A 10,198-nucleotide genomic window follows, 5' to 3' on the forward strand; every position below is an offset into this window, starting at 1 on the left:
ACTGACTTTTAATCAAGTTAATTAAAACTGCAGTTGTCAAGCCCCTTCTTAAAAAGAGCAATCTAGATAACTCAATATTGAACAACTACAGACCCATTTCAAATCTTCTTTTCATAGGCAAAATCATTGAAAAGGTTGTTTTCAATCAGCTGAACAAATTCTTAATCTCGATTGGCTACTTGGAAAATTTACAGTCCGGTTTCCGACCGCATATTAGCACAGAGACGGCACTCATCCCAAATGATATTCGGCTAAATAATTATTCAGGCAAAATATCAGCGCAGGTATTATTAGATTATTTTGACACTGTTGAGCACAACATTCTCATAGACAGATAGGAAAACTAGGTAATTATATATATATATATATATATATATATAATTATTAATTAGCTTTAAACAAACATTGCAATTCTGCTATGCTCGGTCTCTGTGGGTTAAAGGAATAATCCACCCAAAAGTTTAAAATAAATCTGAAATTTCCACTTTCATGCCATCCCAGAGGTGACTTTCTTTCTTCTGCAGAACAAAGATTTTTAGGAGAAAATTTCAGCTCTGAAGGTTCATACAATGCAAGTGAATGGTGACCAAAACATGAAGTTCCAAAGCACATAAAAGCAGCATAAAAGTAATCCATACGACTTCCATGTTCCAAATCCATGCTTTCTGAAGCAATCCAAATGGTTTTGGGAGAGAACAGACCAATCTCGATTACACTTCCTAGCAACACCTTTAGCTCTGCGCATGTGTCAAGCACTAGAAAGTGGAATCAAGCTGGCCAGATGTATTTGACAACTTTGTCATAAATTTAGCATTTTACTTGATTGTTTGCTTTATTTAAGACATTACAGAAAGAACAGCATCATTTTCTGTAAAACTGCTATAAAACAACGTGTAAAATAATAATGATTAATCAAAAGTAAAATCCTCCTGGCAGACAACGAATGCCACTTTGGAAAGCAGATGTTTTATGTGCTGAAAGGCTTGTGCGATTGCTTCACATAGATAAACAAGCGGATCAGATTTTCTAATGGCTGACGGACTACAAAAGAGTTGCATTGATCAGTAGAGAAATTATGATCATTCAAGTCTTTTAAGTTTAAGTAGTTTAGTGACAGAGTAAATAAAAACAGTGCGAACACATCACACCCTTGTGTGGAGTTGATTCCTCCGAGAATCGATTCACAACTCCTCGGTCTCAGTTGTACAATGCTCCAAGCACCTGTCACACTCTCTTAACATTTGTCCAAACTGAGAAGTGACAAATGGATCACTATTTCCAGTTGAAAAAACTCTTTAGGTCCTGTTTTCTCTACATTACTGAGAAGAGAATACATGTGGTTTTGGCTCTAACAAGACAGAAGTTTTCAAGCTTCACAGTGTCTCTATAAGCGTCTTTTCTCTTGAGGTTAGCGTCCACTCTCATTCAAGAATACACCTGGACGTTGTGCCCAAGACATCTATGGATGCTGTAAGCTTTGTGCTGTCATACATGTTTTGCTCTCTCTCTGCATCTCAGCATTTGTCACACCGCTTGTTCATTTCATGTCCCACACGTGCCAACAGCGCCGCCCTCATGGCCGAGTCCAGAACATTCTTCTCTGCAACTCGTTCCACAATAGCTTCTGGCTTGTCCTCCTGGTTGGAATTAAAATAATTGTTAATTTTTTATTACGTTTCAACACATTGAATTGCAAAGTCATTTAGCATTCGTAAATATTAAAGGTTCACGAAGACATTTTTTGGTTTATGTTATGCTGACACCTAGCGGCATAGATGCAGCGTCATACAAAAGCAAGTTCTCTGTTACCAGCGTAATTGAAAAAATGCGGTATTCACTGTCAGACATGATTAATTCATTCCACTATTGAAAGCATCCAATTAATGGGGATTTTTGATATAAAGCAAAAATATTTGCCTGGACATACGATTTCAAACATGGTAGCACATAAGATATTTTTAATTTATTCCGTTTCTGAAAATAATTAAATAAATAAAAAATACTACGTACACCTTTAAATAGTGTCGCTTTTTAAATCCAATAAGAACACTAAAAGTTACACGTTTTTAAAAATGTATTTATTTCAATAATTTGTATAACTGTTAAGCAGGACAAGAAGTTGTTTGAAACTGGACTCAAAACATTTTTAACATTACTATTCTTTTAAAACCTTATTTCTTTTTACATTCTTTTTGAAATCTTGACTCAAATAACCATGACACAAACCACCAAAGCTACTGTATGGCTTCAGGATACTTAAATATAGTGCACAAGTCATATGATATGGTACTTTTATGTCCTTTTTGGAGCTTAACAGTCTGTAGTCACTTACGTGCTTTGTGGAAAGAGAATACCGACTGGGAACAACAAAAGGGTAAGTAAATGATGATCTATTCCTTTGTACAAACCTTGTGAACAATACATGATGTTATGTGCCCATTGTCAGCTTGGTAGTCAAGCCAGAATAACTCTGTTCCGGAGCTCTCCTGCTCCGTGCCGGAGCTGCTCTCATTCCAGTCGTCTGGCTCGGCATTTACACCAGGCTCAGATCCATCTGAAAGCAGACAAGTGTCACAGCAGCACATCAAACAAACTCCTATAAACACTGAGCATGTCAGAAGTCCTTTGCTTCATTTATTGATTAACCCTTTTGTACTGTTCGTTTTAGACTCACATGTGTATTGTTTATGGTCAAATGAGCAAAAACAATAAACATATTTTTTACGTAAGAAACGTAACATTAACTAAGTAAAAAACTAAAGCTGTACATTTTGGGTGGTGGTGGTGGTGGGGGGTGTGGTATCTACTTTTTAGATCTGATCTACCTATACATTTCTCAATCACATGCATATGCAAATTTATGTTCATTTCACTGTACAAAAAACTTCTACAAGTTGAAACATGAAGAAAATATGATAACGTGTCATTTCTTGGGGGCATATTGAAAATAATGTCATGAAAAAAATAACCAGTAGATGGCTGCAGAGATCCACTAATACATTTCTCATTGTAACGATGAACATGTGCGCGTGTTCTCATTACAGATGTGTTATGGTCTCACCCCTTCATTATTGTGTGTTTGTGTGTGAGAGAGTGTGTATGTGTTTTGTATTGTGGATGTGTTATAGTCTCAACCCTTCATTTATGTCTTTGTGTATTCTGCATTGTGGTTGAACTATTGATTTTATTTCACAAAAATAAATAAATAATAATAACAAAATGTTATAGTAAAAAAAGAAAAACACCAGCCATTCCAGCCTGCAGTTCTTGCCTGGTTATTCTCTAAAGCTAAGCAGGGATGAGTAGGGCTGGGTATCGAGTTCGATACATTTTAGGCATTGCCTCTAAACAATCGAGTATCGAAAAATGTCTTGTCTTTCGGTACCAAATAATCTCGTCAACGTCAGTGATAAGCATGCAGCATTCTAGATGTGCCCAAATCTTAAAGTGCTGGTGATTGGCTGTGTTTAGGCCTCAAGGAAAAACACTAGTATCAGAATATGGGTTGAGTTCCAGCGCTGAGAAAGAATGTTATCAGTAATATTGCTAACACTGTTCTACATTACAGAGCAATACTAAACCATAAGAATGAGCCTTTAAAATATAATTTTTACAAGCGCACGCACGAAGTGAGCCACAGCGACACCGGCAAAAGCAGTAATGATTCTGAATATGTCTGAACATTGTGTTAATTTATAGAGAGAAATGCACATTTGGGTTGAGCAAACAGACGATGATCTCGGGATCAATGATGGTCAGAGTGATCACCAATAGCTGATGCATTTGACCATGTCATGACAATATTTGGCTAGTTTTCCCATTAATCTATTCAATTATTAACAAACTAATAAACAAATTTAATCATGCAATATATTTTCTTAGATAAGGAAATACCCGACGGGTAAAGAATGCACGGATGAAGCTTCTTTACAACTGTTGTAAACATCTCTCTGGCAAAGCCATCTTTTAAAAAGTTGAACCACACATTTTAAAATGCACTTCTTCTTTTTCCAGTTTCATTTGAAATTTTAGTTCAAATAAATAACAAATAAAGTTCAAAGTTTGAAATCAAGTTGTCTTGCTTTATTGTGTAAGCTTAACCCTAACCATGTATACCTAAAATTATCCCATAGTACCACCTAGCGTCCACCTAGCGTCCAACCAGCGGTCGTTTTCCTGCAGAGTTTTTTTTTTTTCGACCAAAGCATCGGAAAAAGTATCGTTTAGGAACCGGTAACGAAGTCAAGATATCGGTATCGATATCGAAAATTTTGGAGCGATACCCAGCCCACTGGTTGAGCCTAGTCAGTACCTGGATGGGAGACCTCATGTTGCTGCTGAAAGAGGTGTTACTGAGGCCAGCAGAGGGTGCTCTCTCTCTCTGTGTGGTCTGTGTGGGTCCTAACGCCCAAATACAATGATGGAGACACTGTACTGTAAAAAGGCACTGTCCATTGGATGAGACATTAAAGCTGTGTGGTAATTAAAAATTCAGGGCACTTCTCTGAAGAGTAGGGGTGTAACCCCTACTAGAGTGGTGGTGGTGTAGTGGACTAAAGCACATAACTGTTAATCAGAAGGTTGCTGGTTCAATCCCCATGGCCACCACCATTGTGTCCTTGAGCAAGGCAATTAACTCCAGGTTGCTCCAGGGGGATTGTCCCTGTAATAAGGGCATTGTAAGTCGCTTTGGATAAAAGCGTCTGCCAAATGCATAAATTTAAATGTAACCCTGATGTCCTGTTAAAATTCCCCCATTGACCCTTATCAATCATGGCCTCCTAATAATCCCCATCAATAATTGCTGTATATCTGCTCTCTCTACCAATAGCTGGTGCGTGGTGAGCATACTGGCGCACTATGCCTGCGGTTGCTTCATCCATGTAGATGCTGCACACTGGTGGTGGTTGAGGGGAGTCCCATGCTCACAATGTAAAGTGCTTTGAGTGTAGCATCAGAAAAGTGCTATACAAGTGTAACGTTCACAATTATGAAATTTGGCTGACGATTAATTGTCAAACAAATAATTGCGATTATGATGATCAATTGTTTGTTTTAGGGCTTTCACGATTAATTGTCATATAAAGTTTTATTCTTATGGTGTCCTTTTATCTACATGTGTTCTACATATATCTTAAGACGTCATATTTACATATTTAACTTGAAATAAATAAATCAAATAATAAAATAGGGATCAACTATGATTTCCTTTTAAGGCTTCAAAAACGTTTGAATGACATGAAAAATTATGTTTTAAATATCAAAATATTTCAAAATATATAAAATATGTCTCTCTATTTGGTCAACTTTAGGTTTACAAATGTTAATTTTACATTCACACTTGTTTTTTTAACTCATATTTGATCATTTTTATATACATTTCATTAGATTTCTATTATATTTTTAGAATATTATGCAATAGTAAAAAAATTATTACAAGGGTTAAAAAGCCATTTTGCCTTCCTGCCCCATATTATCCACTATCAGCAGGCCAATTATACTTGTATAATAATGTACCTGTTCACAAATGTGACTGTGTGTCACGCAGACTTCAACAGCGATGATTGGTCCACTTTAAGCATAGACATTCTCCCAAGGATGTCTGAGGTGGAGTCACATTTTATTAAAGATTATTTTAATATATATGCATTCTATAACATAGCATATGGACTCAGGACCATTAAAGCAATCGTTTCAATCGGCATCAGCAGTTCTGTTTGTGTTTCATGAAGTTACAAGTTAAACGCAACAAAATATATCCAGGGTTGGGGAGTAGCGGAATACATGTAACAGGAATACGTATTTAAAATACAAAATATTAGTAACTGTATTACACTACAGTTACAATTTAAATAATTGGAAATTAGAATACAGTTACATTCAAAAAGTATTTTGATTACTGAAGAGATTACTTTGCATTTTATTGTCATTTGTTTAATTTAATATTTAGTCCTTTAAGATGGAAAACATTTATACATATATATAATGCCAATCAAAGTGCATTTGAACAGCGGTGAAACACTTTCTAATGATGTGTTACATTCATACGAGCAGACAGAGAAGTATGTTTGAAGTAAGTTTGGAGCAGAAGAAATAGAAATAAAACTTGTGTGAATTGTCAGCTTTACGCTAAGCTAAAATGCTATTTCTAGCCATATTACATGTACATGTTACCAGACACGATCATATTTTATATCAAGAAAATTCACTTTTTTCCCCAAAGTATTTAGAATGTTACTGAACTTGAGTAATCTAACGCAATAAGTTACAAAATACATTTTACAGCATGTATTCTGTAATCTGTAGTGGAATACATTTCAAAAGTAACTCTCCCAACCCTGAATATATCAATTTTCAGTTTATAAACTATAAAAGCTTTTTTCTCTGGGCCTTTACTTCATATTAATTTGATATACAAGTGAAATAGTATTTTTTGTATTCTACTCATGAACTTTCCGATCGGCATGACGAGTTGACCATATGTTTAACAGTATGATGTCCAGTAAATAATCATATTTCGGAAGTTACGGAAACTGAACACTTTTAATTTGACAGCAAATTAAAAACCACATGGTAAGAGTTGTTAATATTGTCTATATGCATTTTAAAGTCTTTACCCATTTTGTTTTATTCAAGCGAGTAGTAATTAAATAATTTGACAATTTATTTTTCAGACAGAAACATCAAATGTACAGTATGCCAAAATGTTATGTATTATTGTTTACGTGATTCAAGAGCAAGGGTACAGTAATTTCCTCATTTATTGTCAACATGTATAATAAATCATTTGTACCTACACTTCAACATTTTTTGATGCTACAATAACTTACACTTTTGAATCCAGAAATGACGTTGCTTGCATTGTTTTTATTTATGAAACATATAGTTAGCATTTTGTGTACTCACAGAAAGACATTAAGTTTCAGCTCCACCCCCTCAGCCTTCAAAATTTCCACAGAATCCCTCAACAGTGCAAATGAACGAGCAATCTGTCCAATCAGATTGATTTATTTGTTCTTGGTGGATGTGATCTTTAGGATGTGTCACGGACGAGGCCTTCTAGCTGCCCTTGAGTGATGCAATCATGCTTCAAGTGATGTAAGAGCGAAAAGCATAAGATCAAGCTGTCTGACGGGTCGGCTGTCATTAATGCTGTTATTGCCATTGAGAAAGAGATCCTTATGGATTTAAAAACACGAGATGTTCTGCATGACCGTGCGATTGCTTAATTTATTAAACAGAAAAGGAGGACTGATTTTCACTTCAAGTAAATTTGTAAGTGCTTTTTACACTGTTACAGCAACATCAGGAGTTTTCTAAGTGTAAATTAGGCTGCTGGAGCATTCAGTTCAGATCAAGTTTGGAAAAGTAGTGCGGTGTCCTATTCAACTCGGAAAGACGCATTTTACAACATTGCAATGAAATGCATCATTTCATTGGTCAGAATAACCCCAATTTCACATGCATGATGTCACACAAACATGTCGACACTCAGGGAGATATACAAAGTAAGTGATAAACATTCATTTTATTAAGTAATATCGATAAATTAGTTAGTTTCCACATTACATGATATTAAATCTTGTTTAACAAACGCCTGCAGAAACAGGTTTATAAATCATTATATTCTCTTTTGATAATCGTACACCTGAAGCACAAATGCTAGTGCTGCAGCATTGTTTATCAGTTGTGTTGCTAGGAGACACGTCTAATGAGAGTCAAACACCTGCTAAGCTAACGGGAGCGTTGCAGTTCTGAAAATCAGTAAATGGAATGCATTTATGGTTGGAGATATCAAGCAGGAATATCGCACATCCAACTTGAATGGAACGTAGCATAACCGTGTACCCTGATGAAACTAAATTTATTGCAAGCAACATTTAAATTGCAAATATTATTTGATACATTTTTCCAGGTATTATAGACCTCCTTGGTAGATTCATATGAAAAATTATGATTTTTGGAATATCAGTTCGGGAGACATTCATTTCACAAGCAGTCATGCTGCAGGTAAAATTAGGCTGCTTGAGCATTAAGTGTCCTTTCAAGTTCTGGCTTATGTGCATGGACGTGTTTTTAAAATGTCAATTGGTATTACAAGTTAGCTGCGACATAATGTATGATGCCCAAAGGCATAGGGTGTTTTATCCATTGTGAAACTGGGTTTTCTTAATGGCATGAATCACACTGAAGGCCTGGACTGTAATTTCACGGCCCACCACTGCATCTTACATTATTGACACCTAAAGGTGAGGATGCAGAATCAGGCAAATACAGGTTTTCAGCAACTGATGTTACCATAGAAACGCACTATTTGCAGATAGCTTTGATTCATTTATTCTGCGAGCAGAAGGGTCTGATAATGGGTTACTGAGATAAAGCAAGTAGTATTCGGCTGGTCATGTGATCTCAACATGGGTGACCCGCTCCATGTAAAATAAAACAGCTTTTATTAGGCTACTGACTTGAGCCTTTGCCTAATCTGAGTGTACATGATTTTAAACAGATTTATTTTTTATGTAATAGTAATTTCTTTATGTACAACTTTTTAATGCGCAACATTACAGAGTGCACCTTTAAATTCTCACTGCCACAGGGGGTTAAATCTAGCATTATTAACTGGACATTAAATCCATTAAATCTCTTATTATTATGAAATAGTGGATGAAGCTCTTTCTACCGATGTAACTTACTCTGATTGCGTGGGTGGTATACCTGACGGTCTGGTCTTCTCGGGCGGCGAGGGGTGGTCGTGTGTCTAGACCTCTGCTTCTCCTTGGCCTGTTTTACCTCTTTGTCATAATCATCCCTTTAGAAAGTAGAAAATAAATAAATCACACAGTAATTATTTAAATATAACTAATCATTTTTTTATGTAAATTAATCGAATTAATGGTCCATACAATTTAAACATAGCACACAACAACTATTTTTTTAGCACACATAGTTCACAATATAAGATTAGCAAGAGAATACCATTTTTCTGAAGGAGTAGCACATCAAAACTCATTTTAACCTCCTATATCTCCCCCTACGATTTCCTTTAAAAGTCCAGCAAGATATTATTCTTATCCTATGTAATACAAGTAGACTTCTGATACAGATTACACAATATTTAATAAGACTAAGACAGTGTTGGGTAAGTTCCTCTGAAAAAGTAATGAATTACTAACTACTAATTACATCTTCTACAGTGTAATTAGATCCCTTTACTAATTACTCTGTCTGAAAAGTAATTGCATTACTTATTACTAATTACTTTCTAATACCCTTATCAACCTCAACCAGATGAACAATACAAGGACAGACATGAAATTGTCTTTTAATTCTTTCAAAAATATCATATAAATTCAAATAAATTATTCATGAACTGGCCAAAGAATTTAATTTAGTTTTAATTTAAATTTAATTAGAAAACATACATTTTAACATTAGACATAACATTTCAATTTTAAATTCACTATTGTTTTGTATAGAATTGTTCTATTGTCTATACAATATTTAAAAGCTTCAGAATATTCAGAAGTAACTAATTAAATGACAGAAAATTAAGAGTAATCCGTTCATTTACTTTTGTTTCCTCCAATGAAAAAGTAATTAAATTACAGTAATGAATTACTTAGTAATGCATTACACACCCATCATTGGAGTAAGAATCAAACAAGAATACAAATATCCTGTGGGACTTTCACATCATCCCATTAAGATTCGTTAGGATTAGTTTTAAGTCATTAAATAATCCACACATTCCTTTTAATTGTTTTGACTAGATATGTAATAGTTTTGCACATAAATCAGAGTGCTATAACAAACATAATGTGACGTAAAATACTAAGAAACTACTCGTTGTTTAGCTCTAGCACGCGACAGAACACAGCGAGCACGTGAAAGCGCGAGACCTGGCGATCTGATTCCTCCTGATGTGTTGCAGGAACCCGTGACTCATGTCCAAACGACCACCACCAGGCTTATATTTCACACTCTCTCCATCATCATCATCATAATCACGCAAAACCTCCATGGTTCCAGTCTATATCCGAAATAATGATCAAAATAAATACATCTAGCGCGTGGACATAAACATTCCCTTCAAAACATCCCTCGTCATTGAAACGGCCGATGTCAAAGTCGCTGGTCATAAGAAAACACACTCAGAGTTTAATTTCGCATTATTTGCGCATTCAGCTATGAACTCTTG

General features: G+C 35.3%; 1 protein-coding gene across 1 annotated transcript; it reads right to left on the reverse strand.

Moving 5' to 3' along the window:
• Positions 1–462: 462 nt before the first annotated feature.
• On the reverse strand, positions 463–10,046 carry LOC127638587 (UPF0561 protein C2orf68 homolog). Its single transcript, XM_052120169.1, has 4 exons — positions 9,900–10,046; positions 8,694–8,809; positions 2,409–2,554; positions 463–1,637 (listed from the first exon to the last, which is right to left on the reverse strand). Exons 1-4 carry the CDS (start codon positions 10,019–10,021, stop codon positions 1,515–1,517), a joined length of 507 nt encoding a protein of 168 aa, XP_051976129.1. The 5' UTR covers positions 10,022–10,046; the 3' UTR covers positions 463–1,514.
• Positions 10,047–10,198: the final 152 nt, after the last annotated feature.

The sequence above is a fragment of the Xyrauchen texanus genome, chromosome 4, assembly GCF_025860055.1.
Source record: "Xyrauchen texanus isolate HMW12.3.18 chromosome 4, RBS_HiC_50CHRs, whole genome shotgun sequence".
In the NCBI taxonomy this organism is placed as follows: Eukaryota; Metazoa; Chordata; class Actinopteri; order Cypriniformes; family Catostomidae; genus Xyrauchen; species Xyrauchen texanus.

What these genes read in the sequence shown, in the direction of transcription:
- LOC127638587 (XM_052120169.1), bottom strand. Translation starts at nt 10,021, where the DNA reads ATGGAGGTTTTGCGTGATTATGATGATGATGATGGAGAGAGTGTGAAA. An exon ending in ATACCACCCACGCAATCAGA is followed by an intron (nt 2,555 to 8,693) that starts GTAAGTTACATC and finishes GTCTGCTTTCAG; the next exon opens with ATGGATCTGAGCCTGGTGTA. An exon ending in CATCATGTATTGTTCACAAG is followed by an intron (nt 1,638 to 2,408) that starts GTTTGTACAAAG and finishes AATTCCAACCAG; the next exon opens with GAGGACAAGCCAGAAGCTAT.